Source organism: Nicotiana sylvestris, chromosome 10 (assembly GCF_000393655.2).
Source record: "Nicotiana sylvestris chromosome 10, ASM39365v2, whole genome shotgun sequence".
NCBI lineage: Eukaryota > Viridiplantae > Streptophyta > Magnoliopsida > Solanales > Solanaceae > Nicotiana > Nicotiana sylvestris.
In genome coordinates this window covers 9,217,596-9,238,735 of record NC_091066.1, presented here as the reverse complement: position 1 = coordinate 9,238,735, position 21,140 = coordinate 9,217,596, and the positions used below count along the sequence as shown (strand labels likewise).

The 21,140-nt window shown below is 34.9% G+C and overlaps 1 protein-coding gene across 1 annotated transcript; it reads right to left on the bottom strand.

The window, feature by feature from the left end:
• Positions 1-9,338: 9,338 nt before the first annotated feature.
• Positions 9,339-13,118, bottom strand: LOC104226895 (receptor-like kinase TMK4). The gene is made up of 2 exons (XM_009778989.2): positions 10,838-13,118; positions 9,339-10,187 (listed from the first exon to the last, which is right to left on the bottom strand). Exons 1-2 carry the CDS (start codon positions 13,005-13,007, stop codon positions 9,676-9,678), a joined length of 2,682 nt encoding a protein of 893 aa, XP_009777291.1. The 5' UTR covers positions 13,008-13,118; the 3' UTR covers positions 9,339-9,675.
• Positions 13,119-21,140: the final 8,022 nt, after the last annotated feature.

The window sequence follows — 21,140 nt, the reverse complement described above, 5'->3', positions numbered from 1 at the left end:
GTTGATCTTCCCCTTATATTTGTGTCAAAACTATTATAAAGTAATACATAAGTTTGATAGCGTAGGACATGGTGTAAAATGGAATGTAAAAAATGTGAAAAAGAATTATAAATTGAAGAAAAACTATTGGATGGGCTGTGAGGATAATTACGGCGGTTTGGACCGCCACAGTTTCAGATATAATCTAATATATAATTGTGGTGAGTTGAAACCACTAGTTTAAATATATAAAACCGTCGCTTTATGTTATATTCAATTGCGGCGGATTTTAGAAAACCGCGATACCAACTTTGTGGCACCTTCGATTTTGGCGTTTTCACTAGCCGCCATTAATTGTCCTAGTGGCGCTTATAGACCGTCGTAATGTGCAAGATATAACCGCCGCAAATTCACTGTCTTTTTGTATTGTATAATAATTTATTTTTAAATAATCTGATAAACATACTTATGGCAATCATCCCATGAACTGAAGTTTCATAGCAGCACCAACAGCAGCAGAAGGAAGAAGAAGAAGAAGAAGAAGAAGAAGGAGAAGGAGAAGGAGAAGGAGAAGGAGAAGGAGAAAGGGGGCTGAAAGTGTTTAAAAAATGGGTACAAGTTAAAACTTTTTAAAAGAATGGGTATAGGTTAAATGGGGGCGACCAAATAGGGCACTCCGTGCAATTTTTACAATATCATATAAGGATATTATCACTTTTAGCCCGTACCAGAAACTATTTGCATTCGGTAGCTGAAAAATGTATAAAATTTATATAATTTTTGTATATAACATGCAAATGTATATACACACAAAAATATACAAAAATTATACGTTTTTTCAGCAATTATTTTAAGAGCGATTATACAATATTATTTTCCTATTAATTTTGAAGAAAAGAACAAAAAAGGCCCAATATAAGCCTACAAGAATAACTACCATATTACCCATGGAAATGATTTCATAGCTCAGATATTAACCTGTGTGTGAAACAATTCAAATTCCTCTCTCTCTTTTTCTAAGTGTGTTGGGAGAGAGGGGGAGTTTTTTTTTTTTTTTTTTTTTTGGGGGGGGGGGGGTTGGGGGGGAGCTTAAACTTTGAACCTCTAGAGTTTCATATATCATGTAGAAAGAACGTGACATGATCAAATCCAAGAGGATACAAGTAACATGCCCAATCAATCTTTTTATAGTAGTCAACATGTTAACAAATGTAATGTACTTATCATTTTTGCCGTCCAATTCAGATTTAACCTAAATTACGTAGTTGACCTGAACTTTAATTAAGCATATAATGACAAAAGATAGGGAATACCTATAAATTATGCAAATTGCATGATTTATTTCTATGACATATTCCATGCACTTTTAATAATAGGAAATAACCATATATATGAATGATTATGACAAAGTACGTGGTTATTATTGTTTAGCCCTTGAATCATGGCATATTCTTGCCATAACCGCTTTATGGCATCGGCATTTATAAGTGGTTGTGCAATTATACTAATTGTGCAATTAGTATAATGATTAGTGGTTGGCAACAAATTGATATAAGTAATCATATTCTTATTTTGACCTTTGTACATATTATCCATTCAACTGCCCCATGTGTCACGATTAATTGATGGAGAATTACATGTGATCTTATGATAAAACCAATAATAAATTATACTCCCTCAAGTCCACTATTAACGTTCATTAAAAATACAACAAATACTCTCAATCTCTTTACTCTAAGTGCAGCTTTGTAAAAAGAAATTAATTTTTTTTTTATATTTGAAAAAATCAAATATTATGGATCACAAAAAAAAGGCTCATTAAAGTGGACCCAAGAGAGTATTCTCTTCTTTTTCAAATAAATTATCTTGCAAATTCACCTAATTGCTTCTCCACTTAATAAGATTTTCTTATTGCTAGATCTGCTTGTGGAATGTGAATATATTCTTGATTTCAACCCTAAATATTATCTTCCTTATTATTTAAAAAAAATATCTTTATCAATTAATCAATTACATTTAAGGTCAAATTAGTTGTGTTGGTTATATATATGGAGTCAAACTAGTTGGTGCTAGTTATATGAATTTTCCATATTCATCCCTCACTTTTGAGAATCATTCTATTTCAAATATACTTCCAACAATTTCTATTTAAAGAAACGAGAGGTTTTCTATAACTAAAATTTCACTATAGAATGGTCTATTTTGAAGAATAATTGAAAAGAGAAATCACTTCACAGTAATAAATCGAAATCCCATGAAAATAAAGCATCTTTTGATGCAATAAGGGCTTTGGAACATCGATGGATTTAAGATTTCAATTTTATGGGTTCCAAATTTTAGAACGATAACTTTAAATGTTAATGATTGAGTTTGAATTTAATATCTGTACATATTTAATAAAATTTTAATATAAATATATTATTTAATAAAAATTATTAAATTCGTTCGAATATGTAGCTCGGCTTGTGCCTCCCCTCCTGCTTTTGTAACCGATACAAGATAGAATATCTGAGTTTGATATACCCATGCCGTAGTTTAAATAAGTGCAACATCACATGTTCAAGACATTTAAGACAAGTGATACGTTAGGTATGTTTGGCAGGAAAATTGTCTGGTTTCTCAAGACATTTCAGGGTCCCACTTGTTACTATTATTACTACTTTCAGATCTTAGTTTTGATCCATAGTAGTTAGATTAGAATATGAAAATGACTTGTATCAAACTGAGATTTACTTGGTCTCAGATTGACATGAAATATACTACATAGCTTGCCATGTGTTGGTATTAACGTGTTCTTATTGAGTTTCAGTCATTACATGATTATGTTAAAGTCTACTTAATCTTGAGTGTGTCAGAGATGAATTATTTTAAGAATAGAGTCAATTAATCTTGGCTAATTAAGATCGCTAAGTTATTTGCATAGAGTTGGATACAAGGCAGTTTGTAGGTATAGGGATAAGATTGAAAGAGAGTAAAATGAAAAATTGAATCCATTTTTGGCTGGGACAACAAACGAACTCCACATGAAATCGTTCAAGTTCCAACATGCAAAAATGTCATATTTTTTGCATCTACAGCTTATTTGGATGGTTGTTACCGGGGTGGCTCAACGAATCTTGTGGCCTAAGACGAAATTATATTGAGAGGCCCTTAAATTTATTTGTTTACCCTCAAAATCAGATAACAATTGAATTTGTAAGTAGTTTTAAGGATATGCGGATTAACTTGACACAAAGCAATAAATTAAGTTGCAGTTGAAATAAACAATGATAAAGTAAATTCAAACCACACAAATTGAACAGTTACAATCTTGGAAGGTCAGTCACACTCAAACTGGATGCCCTTCAATCGGTCTCAAGATACAGAAGAATAAGAGCTTAAAGAGAGAAATAATAATGTATTGCCTTGGAATGCGTGTTATCATGTGCTAAATGAACTGTCAGACCCCCTTTATATAGTAGAGGAGTCCTACTTTAGGTACAATTCTATAAAAGGTAAAAAATCTCATGATTTGCTGGTTGTCATTCCTTATTGATAAGTGCGGAGATTCCCGCCGTAATATCCGACCGGTCACTGATATCTCTCTCTTCTGTTGGCTATGCTAATAATGTTGCTTCGAGCTCGTTCGGGTCTAAGATCGATTCTGGGATCACAACCTCGATATTCTCGGAAGCAGACGTTCTGACCCCGGGTTCTAGTCCTACAGAACTTGTGGTCGATCTTCAGTCCTTTATTGCCATATTCTGAGCCTGACCTACCATGCCGTAGGCGAGTTCGATTTCGACCGTATATAGATAGTCGCCTCGTTTTTCGGAGAGTAGACGATGAGAAACGACATGAGCTTCCGATTCTTACTTCGATACCCTGCGACAGAAACGACAAAATAAACGAAACGTCTCGTCAGTCAAGTCTTAATGACTGAGAAACGACATGAGCTCCCGTCAATCACAGCAACATCAGCAGCCAACATATGAATGCAAGGTTCAAAAGTGTAGTATGAGTACAACTGACCTCATGCACTCAATAAGTAACAAACCTAACCTTAGGTTAAAAATTATGACGAGCTAGAACAAAGGTCAGGTCCAACATCCAATAGCCAATAACAGTCCATAAGAACGTAAAGCAGGTAATAAAAGAAGCAACTCAGAGATAAAAAGCTCAGATTTTTCATAGTTTCCCGAAGAATAGTTCCACTTTTCAAGTATATCGGTAAAAAATTTAAATCCTTTACCGAAATCGTCGAAATATGAGTAAGTTCGAAAATTGTAATTTTTCCCATAAATCCTTTCAACAATAAATAAGATGTTTTATTTTTTTTCGAGATAGCAAGTGTAAAATACCTCTCTAAGCCCATATGTCAATATGTGTAAGAAGTCATGAATGACGTGATACCGTACATCATGAGAAAAAATACATCTCTATATCTGTATACATGTCAATGCCATGTGTCTCAGAGATGAACTCATGTACTTGAGTACTCAATCTCACTGTCTCACAATTTTCACTCATCATGCTCAATCACTCAGTATTGTATATGGGCAATCCGGCCCAGGGAAGATCCTTCCCAGAATATATACATCAACTAACCATCAGTCATTCAGTACTGAGTAGGGCCAAATCCAGCCCGTGGGGAAGATCCATCTCCAGGTATATAAATACTTTGGACAAGATCCATGTCCAGGGAAGATCCATCCCTCAATATAATCAACCGGGCTCACTGGGGGTATGTGCAAACTCCAGATGGGCTCCTTCAGCCCAAGCCTTCGGCCTCACTCAGTCATCAATCTCTCCAGTCTCTCGGGCTCACAATGCCATGAAACTAGCCCAAAAATAATGATGTGATGTATCAATAAATGATAACAGAGACTGAGATATGATATGTATATGAATGCGTATGACTGAGTATATGAATCAATGAAAGGAGATAATTCAACATCAGAAATGACCTTAGTGGGTCCCAACAGGATAAACATGTAGCCTAGATATGGTTTCTAATGGATTACAGCTCAATAGCTCAAGTACGTAGAAATTTCATGGTTATAGGTAAGATCAGGTAACTATACAGTACCACAGAAATAACGGAGTCACAATTCACACTATGCACGCCCACACGCCCGTCACCTAGCATGTGTGTCACCTCAACACTAATCACATAGCATGTAATTCGATGTCTCATACCCTCAATACCAAGTTTAGAAGTGCTATTACCTCGAACAAGAAAATTCTAATACTAAGGCCCGCCTCGGACCCCGACAAAACTCACAAGATCCGATAACTCATTCAATTACGAGTCCAGCCATACTAGTTTCACTCAAATCCGACTTCGAATCGATGTTTAAAACTCAAAAATTCACATTATAAAGTTTTAAGCTAAAACCCCCAATTTCTCTTTAAAATTCATTAATCAATTGCCAAAAATGAAGATAGATTCATGAAATAAAATCAAAAACAAGTGTAGAACACTTGCCCCAATCCTTGTGATGAAAATTACTCCAAAAATCGTCTCAATCCAAGTCCCACATCTCAAAATATGAAGAAAGAACTAAAACCCCAATTTTATAACATTCTGCCCAGCGATTTTCGCTTTTGCAGGTACAGGAGCCGCTTCTGCGACAAGGGCTCCACTTCTGCGGACTCCACTGGCCAATTGACCCCTCGCACCTGCGGATCTCCATTCGCTTCTGCGCAATTGCAGGTGCGAAGACAAACACGTTTTTGCTAAAAATCTCGCTTCTACGACCAACTGTCCACATCTGCAGACTTGCATCTGCGTCCATTCTTCCGCAGATGCAGAAACACCAGAACCAGCAGCCTTCAGCAATGCAAAATGAAACGAAAATGATCCAAACCTCGCCCGAAACTCACCGAGACACTCGGGACCCTGTTCAAATATACCAACAAGTTCCATAACATAATACAGACCTATTGGAGGCCTCAAATCACGCATAACAACATTGAAACAATGAATCATACCTCAAAACGAATTTAATGAACTTTAAAATTTCCAAATTCTACAAACGACGCCGAAACCTATCAAATCACGTCCGATTGACCCCAAGTTTTGCACACTAGTCAAAAATAACATAACAAAGCTATACCAATTTCCGGAACCACAATCCGAATCTGATATCAAAAAGTTCACACCCGGTCAAACTTTCCGAAAATCCAACTTTCGCCATTTCAAGCCAAATTCAACTACGGACCTCCAAATCACAATTCGGGTGCACTGCTAAGTCCAAAGTCACCCAATAGAGCTAACGGAACCATCAAAACTCCAATCCGGGGTCAAATACTAAAAAGTCAAACTTGGTCAACTCTTCCAATTTAAAGCTCCCTAGTTGAGAATCATACTTCCAAATCAATTCTGAATAACCTGAAAACTAAAATCGACGATTCACACAAGTCATAATACATCACAAGCAGCTACGCATGCCCTCAAACCACCGAGCAAAGTGCAATTGCTCAAAATAACGGGTTGGGCCATTACATTAGTAATAGTAATAATAATAATAGTAATAATACTAGTTTAAAGTAAATTTGGGGCCTTCAAATTTTTGGGGTCTAATGCAATGGCCTCACTGGCCTAGCCTTTAGAGCTACCCCTGGTTGTTACCTATTATATTGTATCGTATTGTTGCTTCAAATACAATGTTTGTATTGATTGTTACTGAAATTTTATTGTATCGTATCATTAAATTCGTCGTTACGTAATGACGAAAAGTGTAACTTTATGGAACGACTGATTTGGTGTGGTCGTATCGTTCCCTTATTTTTTTTTCTCATCTTGCACTTCCATATTATAAAATAATCATATTTTATCCATTAACTTATCTTTTTATATAATAATTCTACCATGTACCTTACTTTTATATATATATATATATATATATATGTATGTATGTATGTATGTATGTATATGTTGCAAGTTTCTTCTTCATATTTTTGGTGCATGACATCATGAAACAACGAAAAATAATACAATCTTTTCAAATATTGTATACATCAAAACAAAAAAGGAAAAAGGGAAAAAAATTATACATCAAAACGATACAGTACAATACATATTACAATATTATACGATACATTATGAAACAATACATAACAATCATCCAAACAAGTTGGGTTGTTGGCGCATGGCATCATCAAACGACGAAATATAATCTATCCAAATATTGTACCTCCATCAAAACGATACAGTAAAGTATAGTACAATACAATATAATTTTATACGATATATTATGAAACGATACATAACAACCATCCAAACAAGTAAACCTCTATACTGGGTCTAAGGAAACTAACATTATTAATGTGCGTAAACATGTTATGCTCTCAAATCAAAAGAAAAAGAGCAATTTAGTTAGTAGGAAAGTCATATCACTGAAATTAGATTATATACAACCTCGTGAACATTTCAATCATCAATCGCGAGTCTTTCTATACATTTATAAACTTTCTATTTATTCCCGAACACACAAGGAAAGGTAGAACATTTGGGAGGTATTTTTGTTCTACTTTACTATAGCAGTTTTAGATCTGTCGGTCGCTCTCTTGCAAGTGTTTGTCCAGCTCGCTCGCCTTGATTTCTTCTTTTTGTTTTTAGCCGGATTTGGCCTTTTAGCCATCCCTTTGATAAAATAGAGCTTTCTACCCTATTTTTCTTTTTTCCCCACGATAGCAATATTCCTTTGCTACTTCTTTTCTCGACTAATGGAAAAAAAATCCTTCTTTTTACCCTGCCTGGCACCACCCATCTCCAAATAGTAAATACGCTGCTGAGCTTAGATGTCCGCTCGTCTGGCAAATTGGCAGCTAAAGGTTGATTTGTCATCCTCCTTGTTACTAAATCTCATTTAAGAAAAAAAAATATTAAAAAAACTCAATTAATGTCTGAATCCGCTTACGCATATTTTGACTATTCAATCAGACACCTACATCCCATCATCATAAATATCAGATAATTCTACTTATCAAGCCTTAGGCAAATGGAAACTCTATCTATTGTTAAGCCACACTCTTGAATGCTTACTTGTATGATCTTTTAAATAATCTAATAGTGTTAATATTTTTTTAGCCAATCCATATTTAGAAATTTAAACTCCATATTTTCCTTCTTCCAACCAGAAAGGGGAAGGGAGGACTAGAGAATGGAAAAGAAGATGAGGAAGAGAAACTTCTCCTACTCTTGATAGAGACATACTAAAACATCGCTTGATAAAAAAGTTGGCAAAACGGGGGACCAACAAAAGAAAACAACAAGAAGAAAATTTCAGTTGCTAGCCAGTAGCCATTACTCGTTACTTTATCTAGAAAACCATTATTTTCCATTACATCAAGAATTTGACCAAAATACCCTGTCATTATCTTGACTAAGAATAGATTTAATGTCCTCTTCTTAAATACAAAAGCCATTAAATCCTAAATAAAAACTTTAAAGGATTGACAAAAAGTCGCCATAACATGTGCACCTCGACACCGAACCCCCCCACCCCCCACCCCCCCACCCCAACAACAACAACAAAAAAAGGAAATTTTATTCCATTCAAAAGACATCCCTTTTCCTCCACACTAGCCTTTTTACAATATATTCTTGCTCACCCCATGTGAAATTCAACTATAAAACCCAATCATAATCCCAAGAAAAAAATCAAGAAAAAGCCAAAGAATGGCCTATTTGACAGCTTAGATCCAGCAAAAATGTTTAAGCAAATATGTATAAAATTCATAGAAATCTTTACAGCACATGTAGAAGTCTTTTAGTGGAAATTTCACATGCAGAAAATAAATAAAATCTCTTTTGAAAAGCTAGTAAAATGCAAACAGTTCGCATTATTCTCCCTTCTAATATATAGAAAATTACTATTTGTTGCACCAAAAAATGTGGCCTACGATATCAACCAAGTGCATACATACCTTGAGAAATAAGAATTCATATCCGAAAATCAAGATAAGAAATACTAGATGATTTCTTTTTATTTGCCTAAACTTTTAGCGTAAAGTAACAAGTGCCTAGCAAAATAGTCGAGTTGCACATGGGCAAAGCTCCCCAGTACACGTGCTGAAAGGAGGCAACTAAGTGCCTAATTAAATAATCAAGCTACATACAAGCAGTCCTGACACCACCATTACAAAAAACAAGAAAAATAATAGCATTAAAATCCAATTTTCTAGCGGGAAACTACAACAACAACCACCAAGTAAAATCCCACAAGTGGGATGTACGTAGACCTTACCCCTACTCTGGAGGAACAGAGAGGCTGTTTCCGATAAACCCTCGGCTCAAGAAGGCAAAAAGAGACGGTAGATCAGTAACAGCATCCGCCAAAAAGATAATACCAGCAAACGTAGGCACCAAAAAGTAGAAAATGGTGCATGCTTAAATAAGTCTCAATCATATGTACATTAATTATGTAAGATAAAAAAGAATTTAATACAATTTCCCTTCTAACAAAACAACACAAAAACTCTGTTGTCCAGCCTGGCTCCTTAAAGAATCCAAACAAATAAAAACTACATATAAACTTAGGTCTATCACAAAAAAAGATAATGTGAAGACAAAAAGTAAAACGCGTTGTTAAGAAGAAACCAATTAACCAAATGAATTTAGTGATTCACAAAGATGAAAACCGTGTGGGGTCTGAACTTGACCTGTTACCCCAAAATTCTGCAGAAATTTTCTTGATTTTTGCTTATCTGTCATCTGCAATCTGTTGAATTAAAACTATCTGCAAACCCAGAAGGTTTTGAGGGAATGCTTGATTGTGTTTGACTGTAGGAGAAATCATCAAACATTCTTGAAGTTCCTTCATCAGCTTGCCATCTTTGTAGGATTTGAGGAAGGCTCATATGGAGATCAATGCCGCTGTCTTCATCTTCATTTCTTGTAGGTTTCCACAGCTCTACGAGGGGTGCAAGGACATTGACAGCGTGTCCCATATCAGGGCGTTGAAATGGTTCGCGTGCAGTACAATGGCCTGCTAACTCGGCAACCTTAGCAATGCTCTCGAATGTTTCCTCGTCGGGATCAAGTGTTTGGTCGATAGCCTTTCGGAGGTTGTCTTTGTTGATAAGGACTCTGCGGAACCATGTCACCAAATGGGACCTCTCGTCTGGCATTGTCTCGTCCAATGCTTTTCTACCAGTGATGATCTCCATTAAAACAACCCCAAATGCATACACATCTACTTTGGTCGTTACTCGTCCAGTAGCTGTAACAAAGAGGAGAGTTACGATTACTCCAAGTGTTAGTCTGAAAAAGATGGAAACTTTCTCTTTACTACGATGCAAGAAACAGGCCGGAAGTGGATATGAACAAGAGAAAACAAGATTTGTCTCAAAATTAAAAAGTTTAACATGTTAGGAGCAGAAAACAATTGTTAGCCAAATATAGAGATGTAGAACTCATGTCTAGAAGAAGAAGAATATTTTGCTATCCGAATTTCTGTTTAGATTCAACTGGATCATTAATGCACGTTATACCAACATCAATACTAAGCAAATCAATTACACAAACGCTTTAAATTTAACTATGAAGACCGGGATGATTGGATTTCTAAATTTCCATTTGTTTTTCAACGATACTCCTTTTCGCTAAAATACAGTTACTTTACTGAACATTGTTCATGAATAATCCATGAGCAGGAACAAAATGAACAAACTAGCATTTAAGCATGGTAACTCACTTCACTAAAACAACTAGTCTCTATGGCTATCTAATCTTTTGAGGATTATAAAGCACATGAAAGTAATTGCAGGATAATCTTAGTTTTCTATCAAATGTAGAGCTTTCCCTTGGGGGCATGCTAATCAGATCTCACGCGAATTAAAAAGGATTATGATAAGCATAGGAAGTATTTACCAGCATATTCAGGCGCCAGATAGCCGAAAGTTCCAGCCAACCGTGTCTCAACAGAATATTTCCCATCGGGCGCATTCCTGACCAATCCAAAATCTGCAACCTTGGCTCTCATGTCATCCCCAAGAAGTATGTTAGACGGCTTCAAATCCCTATGGATAAAACTTTGCTGCGCCAAACTGTGGAGATACTCAACTCCCCTTGCAACATCTAATGTTATTGTTACCCTTTGCTTCCAAGTTAAAAGTGGGTAGCCAAGTTCTTGCCATTCAAACAAATGCTGACTTAAAGTTCCCTGTGGCATGTACTCGTACACCAAAAGTCTCTCATTGCCGTTAACACAAAAACCAAGAAGAGCAACAAGATGCCTATGCCTAACCTTGGTAAGGACCGCGATTTCAGCTTGGAATTCGTTCATTCCTTTAGTACCCATCGCCCCCGATTCCATCCTCTTCACAGCAATCTTAGTCCCATCATGTAATTCACCCTTATAAACGACTCCAAATCCTCCTCTACCCAAGATATTTTCTTCACTGAAATTGTTCGTCACTTGTCGAAGCACCTGGATAGAAATGGCAACATTTCCACCTTCAAATACCGGCATCTCGCTGTGATCACCACTGCTCTGGCTTTGTAGCTCACTCGGAACTCCTGCATACCCGTTCGTACCATTCACTACACTAGGCTTAACCATTTGATTGCTTCCTTCCGGAGTCTCAACCCTCCCGAATCTCTTATGCCGTCTCTTTATGTAACATTTGTAAGACACAAACAAAACAACTAGGACAAAAACAACAACAGATATAACCACACCAACAATCATTCCAGCTGAAACTGTAGACTTCTTTGAACCACCAGATGTATTTCCACCATCACTACTCGAGTTCGACCCTGGTGATCCACCACTCCCCCCTCCATCACTACTATTCTTTCCAAGTAATAAGTTACCACCATAAGTAAACTTAACACCCGATCGAAACACAGGCATAGGACCAGATAAATTGTTATTAGTAACATCGATGGCTTGAAGCTTAGGCAAAGTTGTCAAGGTTTCCGGTATAGATCCAGTAAGATTGTTATCATTCAAAAGCAAGGTCCTTAAAGAGGTCAAATTTGCAAAAGCAGGGGAAATAAAACCTGAAAACTGCCGCTTACCAAATGTTGCAACAGCTACATTTTTTCCATCACAGCTTATATATGACCACCCTTTACAAGGATCATTTCCTATCCAAGACTCAGCCAAAGTCATCGGATAACCAAAACCACCAGCTACTTCAACAAGTGCTGCAACCTGCGGATCACACGGTCCAGGAGTGGACTGACAAAAGCTATTAGTAGTACCAAGTTGCACCTTAACCCCATCTTTAAAGTGTGGCATTGGACCTTGTAACTTATTGTTTTGCAAAGTAATATTTACCAACTTAGGCAACCTCATTACTGAATCTGGAATAACCCCAGTAAATTGATTGTCTCTTAACTGCAAATCAAATATATTCTCACATTTGGACAAATCAGGAATTGGACCACTAAAAGAATTAGCATGTAACCAAACTTGTGACAATTGTGTCATGTTTTCAATCACATCAATAGTTCCAGATAGCCCTTGAAATTGATTATTTAGCCACAAATTCCTAATTTCACTACCCCCAAAAGAAGCAGGCAAAGAACCAGTAAAATTATTATAAGACAATCTCAAATCTTGAAGATTTGGGAAAGCATCAAAGAAATCAGGAATAACACCAAAAATACTAGCATTACTTGCAAGAATAGTACCAAGATTGCCACTTTCAGTCAAATGCAAAGGAATTTGCCAAGGACTAAGCTTTCCATTTTCATTAATGCTAAAACTCTGCAAACTAGGGACCCCCAAAAGGAAATCTTGAGGAACAGAGGTGAATTGGTTATTATCCAAGTAAATCTCAGCTAATTTGGTCATATTTGCAAAAGAAGGTAAGGGGCCAGAAAGTGAATTCTTTTGAACAGAAAGGGTTTTAAGATTTGAAAGTTGGTTCAGATCAGAAGGTAATGAACCAGAAAGAGACTGTGAATCAATATTAATTGAAACTACAGTAGCACTAGATTTGTCACAGTTCACATCAGTCCAAGAACAAAATGATTTATCAGATGACCACCCTGAAGGAGCTGGAGAAAGAGCAGCCAGTAGCTTTGACATAACAGCAGCATCATCTGAAAATGTGAAAGGGATTAAGGTGAAGAGAAAGAGGAGGAGAAGGAGGTAGTGGTGGTGGTGGTGGTGGTGGGGTGGGTGGGGTGGGTGGGGGGAAGGAAGCCATTGATGGGGTTTGAGGATTTAGGGTAGTAGAAACATATAATGTGAGGAACAAATGGAGATTTTTGGAGATTTTTTGGGGTCTTGTTTCTTGAAATTTGTGTTTGGTTTTTGAGCTGTTTTTGATATTTCATATTTATGCAAAGAGAGGATTTATGCTTAATGTTGACAGCTTTAGATGAACTGTATCTTTGTCATCAACTTGTTGCCCCATTTCCTCTTTTATTCATTTTTTACTATTTTTTTTGCTTTTCTTTTTTCAATATTTAACTTCATAAACTTTTGTTTGAGGAGTACATTTATATGGTCAAATTTCTCTATAACAGTTTTATTTGTTTCGATATTTTTTTATTATTATAGTAAAGTGTTTATATTATAACATAAGATAAAAATTGGTTCCGAAAAAATTCTGACTGCTATAGTGGATGACTATTATATAAAGTGATGTTATAGAGAGGTCCGACTGTATTATTTTAAAAAAATCATAGTGTCATGGTTGAGATTTCTCCACTCTTAATCGAAAGAATTTTTGTGAATGAGAATTTCTTGGTGTTATGCATTTGAACCTTTAGTTGTTTTACCTAATACGAATCTGAATTAATTGGAATAATCAATTTCAAATAACGAATGGTTAAATTGAATGAGAATATTCTTAAACTCGAAAAAGAATGTAGAATATTTAAATAGATTGATGATAATGTCAAAAATTATTTTATTACCAACACTCTAAATTGTTGAGATATGTCCATCTAACGAAAGAAGAAGTGAAAAAATCATTAATATAACTGAGGTATTAATTTAAGATGAAAATATAGTTGATTGCTTGATAATTACTTAATTAATTATATTTTTCAATTTTAACTTAGAGAATAAATACTTCAAACAAGGATATAAGAACAAACACTGAAATGCAAACTATGGTGTTTGTCTTATTTTCTCTTGGTATGCTTTCCTAATTTGGGTTTAGGACAATCTTGTTATTTGTTTAATGCGTGTGAATAAGAGCAATAATATTATCTTCATTGGTGACAGAGTATCTATTAATTTCGTATTCAAATTTAATATTTACTTATTTATTGGTTAAGTGATGTGCTTTATCTACTGGTTATTGTTTTGCTTTTGACTTATTTTTTGGATTTGGTGATGTTGTTCTTTGTTCTATGCTTCTATTGATGGTATTGATATATTACCTCTTTTCGTCTTCTTTTTGTCTTCTTGAGCCGAGGGTCTTTCGGAAACAACCTCTCTACCCCTCAGGGGGTAAGGTATACGTACACACTACTCTCCCCAGACTTCATTAGTGAGATTTCACTGGGTCGTTGTTGTTGTTGTTGTTGTTGTTGTTGTTGTTGTTGTTGTTATTTATTGGTTAAACAAGAATACAAACTAGTAGGACATTTTAAACTATTTACATTACTAAAATTACTAATCTTGGTTACATTATTGAACGTGTAACGTTTCTATGAAGGCTTATATTAGTTTTTAGCCGGGAGAAATTTAAAAATAGCTAGATTTACAAGTAGTCATTCAAAAATAGCTACAGTTTCAAAAGTAATCGAAATTTAGTCACTTTTCGTGTAAAGATAAATCTGAACGAAAACACTGTTCAAAATCCGAAAAACACTCCAGCATAATATACTGGAGTTCCGGCATAAGTATACTGGAACTTCAATATACTTATACTGGAACTCCAGCATATTATAATGGAGTTCCAGTATAAGTATACTGGAACTCCAGCATATTATAATGGAGCTCCGACATAATATACTGGAACTCCAGCTAATATACTGGAGTTTCAGTATAATATATCGGTCTAGTATAATATGCTGGAAATTCATACACAGGTGCTCCAATCTCTAGTATATTATGCTGAAATTTTCCGTGTGTTAGAGTTCCAGCATAAGATGCTGGAAGTTCATATACAGGTACACCGATCTTCGGTATATTATGTTGGACCGGTCCCTGTTGCAGCAAAATAGTGGCTATTTTTCAATGACTTTGCAAACGCTGGCTATTTTGAATGACCAGTTCAAATACTGGCTAGCCCGTGCTATTTTAACTTTTTAGCCTTGTGATTGTTAGAATTTCAATTAATGTTAATTAACTGATTGACTTTGTCTTGTCTCATTACAGGTCAATATTTGCTATATAACTGTTTTATTATATTTTCCGTATAATTAAAATGATGACTCAATTGAATCTACAATTTTACCAAAATTTGGTTATTTTTGTAAGTAAGTTGCATATTGTATTTATTACTTTCATCTACTAGTCTTTAAAACTGGTTAATATGGTAAGTAGTGACCACTCTAAATCAATTTTCTTTAGAGACACTTGAATAATTCAACAACCCTTATATTACTTATTTATTAAACTTTAACTAGTGCTTGATAATTGAAGAAGTAACAAATAAAGTAACAATTTGAAGAGTTATAAATATTTTGGACGCTTGAGAAGCAAATACATATGATTTTTTTTTAAATGTTTTAATTTTTAAAATTTTAACAGAGAATAATTAAGTGATCAAATCACCAATGCATACAATTCAATTACCAAAACTTGTTTCTTATTCTATCCTTTTTAATATTTCCCACCCGGTGATTTGCGACGGAAAGTCTTACAATAAGGGGTAAAATATTCTCTAACAAAAATAACTTTATATTCAAGGCTCGAATCCGAAATCTCTTGATTATCAATAAAAGGTCTCCACCTTCTTCATTGTCACCTATTTGTCCCATATTTTACGAAGAAGAATAAGCTTAGAAGACTAGCAATTTTTTTCCTTGAATCAACAACGACTATACCAAGCAACATTTTTTACCTACTCCAGGCCTAATTTGAATTAATGAATACTGATATTTTTGAACTCACTACTCTTTTGTAAAAAAGGGCAGTCCAGTGTACTAAGTTCCTGCTATGCATGAGGTCCGGGGAAGGGTCAGACCATAAGGGTCTATTGTACGTAGCCTTACCTCCATTTCTGCAAGAGGCTGTTTTCATGGCTCGAACTCGTGACCTCCTAGTCACATGACAACAACTTTACCAGCTACGCGAAGGCTCCCCTACTCTTTTCTAACGAATGTAAATGATCAAGTATATATATCGACCTGTAGTGTTTGAAAGTAACGGGGGCAGATGAGCAAATTGTTCAACCAGTATCCTAATCGGACTTCTGATCTTAAGAGTCTCAAGCAAAATATATGAATGTTATCAAGATATACACATATATATATATATCCAAAAAAATTGCCAAGGTTAACAGTGTCGATAACCCTTCTGCTCAATACATAGGTCCGCCTTTGCCTGTAGTTGCAGTCGCACTCGCACTCATATTGTTACTTATAAATTCTAACATGCATAAGAAAAAAAAAACGAAAGAATAAATATCTTTATTTTGAAATATTCATATTCTTAATTCTGAAGACGCCAATTAAAGAGGCGTGACTATCATAAATAAAAAAGAAAGAAAGAATAATTTTTAAAATATTCACATTCCCAATTATAAAGATGCCATATAAAGAGGCGTGATGTGTGGAAACTAAAAAGAAAGGAAGACAAAACGAACAGTTGAACAAAACAAACAATGGCGTCTTTTTATTTCTGTGTTTAGTTTGGCAAAAGAAAAACTGACCACCAACGGTTTTTGACTTAGTGGTTGTGGTGGAATAGAAATGGTTCGAGAAGTTTTATTTTGTGTCTCGTACAACTTACACTAGTTGTATGAAGCTCCTTTTTGTCTCACAAATTTGTGGACCTCAATCTTACACTTTTGGGTCCACAAAAATTTGGGTCCACAAAACTGTGAGACAAAAAAGTTACCTCATACAACTAGCGTCAGTTGTATAAGACACAAAATAAAATTTTCCGAAATGGTTCTTCCTTTTTAATTTGAAGTTTTGAGTTCAAGTCTTGAGAATAGAAAAAATCCCGATAGAAAAGGTGTCCATCTTTGATGAGTCCTGCTCTGGCCAATTCGAATTAGTCGGTACTTCAAAGAAGTATTAAACATCGGTGAGAAACAAAAGAAAAATTGAAGGAAATTCAAGAAAATGTTATGAATAGTTTGTACATTGGATGTTCATGTTGTGAATTACTTAAAGATTAAATCTCCTACTTTATGTCTATCATCTTTACTTTTTATGCTTATAAAAGGCCATGTAATTGCAATGGAAAGATACACCAAAGTGAAAGAAGAAAACATTTCTCCCTTCTTTCTATCTCTTCTTATTTATATTTTACTGCATTGCTTTTATTTTATAACACGTTATCAGCACGAAGCTAATTTTATTCTTAACTCCCGCTAAGTTGAGCCATATTTTATTAAGGTATGTATCATTATAATCATTTTATTTATGGCAGTACATATCATATGCTCACTGTTTGCAGATTACTTGTGCGCTTGGGCATCTTAAATAGTTTAAGTACATTGCAGTGATAAAATAACTATTTCCTTCCGTGCTCAACTCTTAGAGGACCTCAAAGTCATCAAACTAGCTATGCACTAATGTCATACTTATAATATTCATGGACTCCCTAGATCAAAACATATCTTTAAGGCATTTTGAAGAACTGTGAGAAATAAATTGACAAGCAATAATTTTATAGTTTAATTACTTTATATTTATTGGAACATATAAATAATGTTAGTCACGTTCAATTCTATTAACACATATATATCAATAATATAAAGTGAAATGAAACAAGTATGTAATTTCTACTTTATGGCAAGAATAAAATGAAATAGTAGATTGTTAACATGATATAGCTCTATTTTCATTTCTTTTACCTTAATCGTTTTGTTTTCATTAATTGTTTATTATTATAATTATTTCTCTAACTTATTCATCTTTTATGATAGTTTTCACTATGTCAAATTTATCAAAACTTGAATTTGTGGCACTTGACATCACCGGGAGGAACTATTTATCATGGGTTCTTGATGCTGAAATTCACCTTGACGCTAAAGGTCTTGGAAATACTATTATACAAGGAAATGAAGCATCAAATCAGGATAAAGCGAAGGCCATGATTTTCCTTCGTCATCATCTACATGAAGGGTTAAAAACTGAATATTTAACCGTAAAAGATCCACTCGAATTATGGATTAATTTGAAGGATCGGTATGACCACCTAAAACTTACGGTATTACCAAAAGCTCGGTATGAGTTGATACATTTAAGGTTGCAAGACTTTAAAACCGTAAGTGAGTATAATTGTGTTATCTTTAAAGTAAGTTCTCTATTAAAATTATGTGGAGACACTATCACAGATAAGGACTTATTGGAAAAAATATTTTCTACTTTTCACGCTTCAAATGTGGTGCTACAACAACAATACCGTGAAAAAGGTTTTAAGAAATATTCCGAGTTAATCACATGCCTACTTGTGGCAGAGCAGAATAATACTTTATTAATGAAAAATCATGAAGCCCATCCCACTAGGTCAGCTCCATTTCCGGAAGTGAATGTTGTAGCATCATATGATAAGTTTGAAAGAAAACAAAATAATTACCGTGGTCGTGGACATGGTCGTAAACGTGGACGTGGCAGGGGGCGAAACAATTATCATCATTATGGTGGAAATAAATTGGAGAACAATAAGGGCTCTCAAATTAATCATTCAAAAGGTAAAACTAGTATGTGTCACCGATGTGGTATGAGAGGTCATTGGGCACGCATTTGTCGTACGCCAGAACATTTTGTCAAACTTTATCAAGCCTCCCTCAGGAAAAAAGAAAATAATTTGGAGGCACATTTGACCTTTCAAAATAATGATGATGAAGCAGGTCCCTCAAACAAATATGATTCTAAGGCACATCTTGCATATAAAGATGATGATTTTGAAGGCCTAACAAATATTACTCATTTAGAAGCTGGAGACTTCTTTGAGGATATTGACTGAAGAACTAATCATCTTACTGGGGAATGAAGCTATAAAAGTTGTTATTTTTATGTTTGCAACTAGTTTATTTTTCTTGAGTGTATTTTCCTAATGCATCATGTGTTGCTAGTTTCTACATTCCTAATGTATTTCTTAATGTTTTTTCTTCTTCTTGCCTTTCATATTTCTTATGATGTATTATTTGTCTTTTTTTTATGAAGAATATGAAAATTCCCCAGTCTTCAATTGGACTCAAGATTAATAAAGATGATATATGTCTTCTGGATAGTGCTACAACACACACTATTTTAAAAGATAAGAGATATTTCTCTTATTTGGTAATGAAAGAAGCGAATGTTAATACAATATCCGGTAGTACAAGATTAATTGAAGGTTCTGGAAGAGCCAATTTATTACTACCAGGAGGAACAAATTTGGCTATTGATGAAGCACTATATTGTAGTAAATCTCAAAGAAACTTATTAAGTTTCAAAGATATTCGCCAAAATGGCTATCATATTGAGACTACAAATGATGAAAAGATTGAATATCTTTATATTACTACAATAATGTCCGGTAAGAAATATGTGCTTGAAATGTTACCTGCTCTTTCCTCCGGCGTATACTACACAAGTATTAGCAGGATTGAAACACATGCCGTAGTAAACGAGAAGTTTACTAATCAAGATAATTTTATTATTTGGCATGACCGGTTGGGCCATCCTGGTTCTAATATGATGCGTAAAATAATTGAGAATTCACATGGACATGCAATGAAGAATCAGAAGATTCTTCAATTTAAGGAATTCTCTTGTGCTGCATGTTCTCAAGGAAAATTAATTATTAGACCATCAACTATTAAAGTTAGGATGGAATCCCCTGCATTTCTGGAACGTATACAGGGTGATATATGTGGGCCAATTCACCCTCCATGTGGACCATTCAAATATTATATGGGTTTGGTAGATGCATCTACAAGATGGTCACATGTGTGCTTACTATCAACTCGCAATATGGCATTTGCGAGATTGTTGGCTCAAATAATAAAGCTAAGAGCACAATTTTCAGATTATGCAATTAAGACAATTCGTCTTGATAATGCTGGTGAGTTTACATCCCAAGCCTTTAATGATTATTGTATTTCAACTGGGATAACAATTGAGCATCTGGTTGCTCATGTTCATACACAAAATGGTCTAGCAGAATCATTGATCAAACACCTCCAATTAATTGCTAGACCAATGCTTATGAGAATAAGACTTCCTATTTTAGTATGGGGTCATGCTATTTTGCACGCAGCAACACTTGTACGGACAAAGCCTACAAGTTATCATAATGTTTCTCCATTGCAATTGGCTTTTGGTCAGGAATCAAATATTTCCCATCTTAGGATCTTTGGTTGTGCGATATATGTTCCAATTGCTCCACCATAACGCACAAAGATGGGTCCTCAAAGAAGGTTGGGGATATATGTTGGATTTGAATCTCCTTCTATTATAAAATATCTAGAGCTGATGACTGGAGATTTATTTACGGCAAGATTTTCTGATTGCCATTTTGATGAATCAGTATATCCAACATTAGGGGGAGAAAATAAGCAGCTGAAAAAGAAGATAGATTGGAATGCATTATCACTGTCTCATTTAGATCCTCGAACAAAATCAATGTGAGCAAGAGGTTCAAAAGATTATTCATTTACAAAATATTGCAAATCAATTGCCAGATGCATTCACTGACCTACCAAGGGTGACTAAGTCATATATTGCAGCTGCTAATGCTCCAATTTGAGTTGATATCCCGGTAGAACAATTAATTAAAGCAAATGAGTCTAAGCCATGCTTGAAACGTGGTAGACCAATCGGTTCTAAAGATAAAAATATTCAAAGAAGAAAAGGAGCAAGCGATCAAAGTGAACATAACACAGAGGTAGTGGCTCAAGAAGAGCCCAAAGACGTAGCAAATGATAAGACCTTAGGGGAGGTCCAGGTACCTGAAAATATTGAGAATGAAGAGATATAAATAAGTTACGTCTCAATCGGGAAAAGATGGAACCAAAATAATATTGTTATCGATAACATTTTTGCTTATAATGTTGCTGTTGAAATAATGCAACAAGATGAGGATCTTGAACCAAAA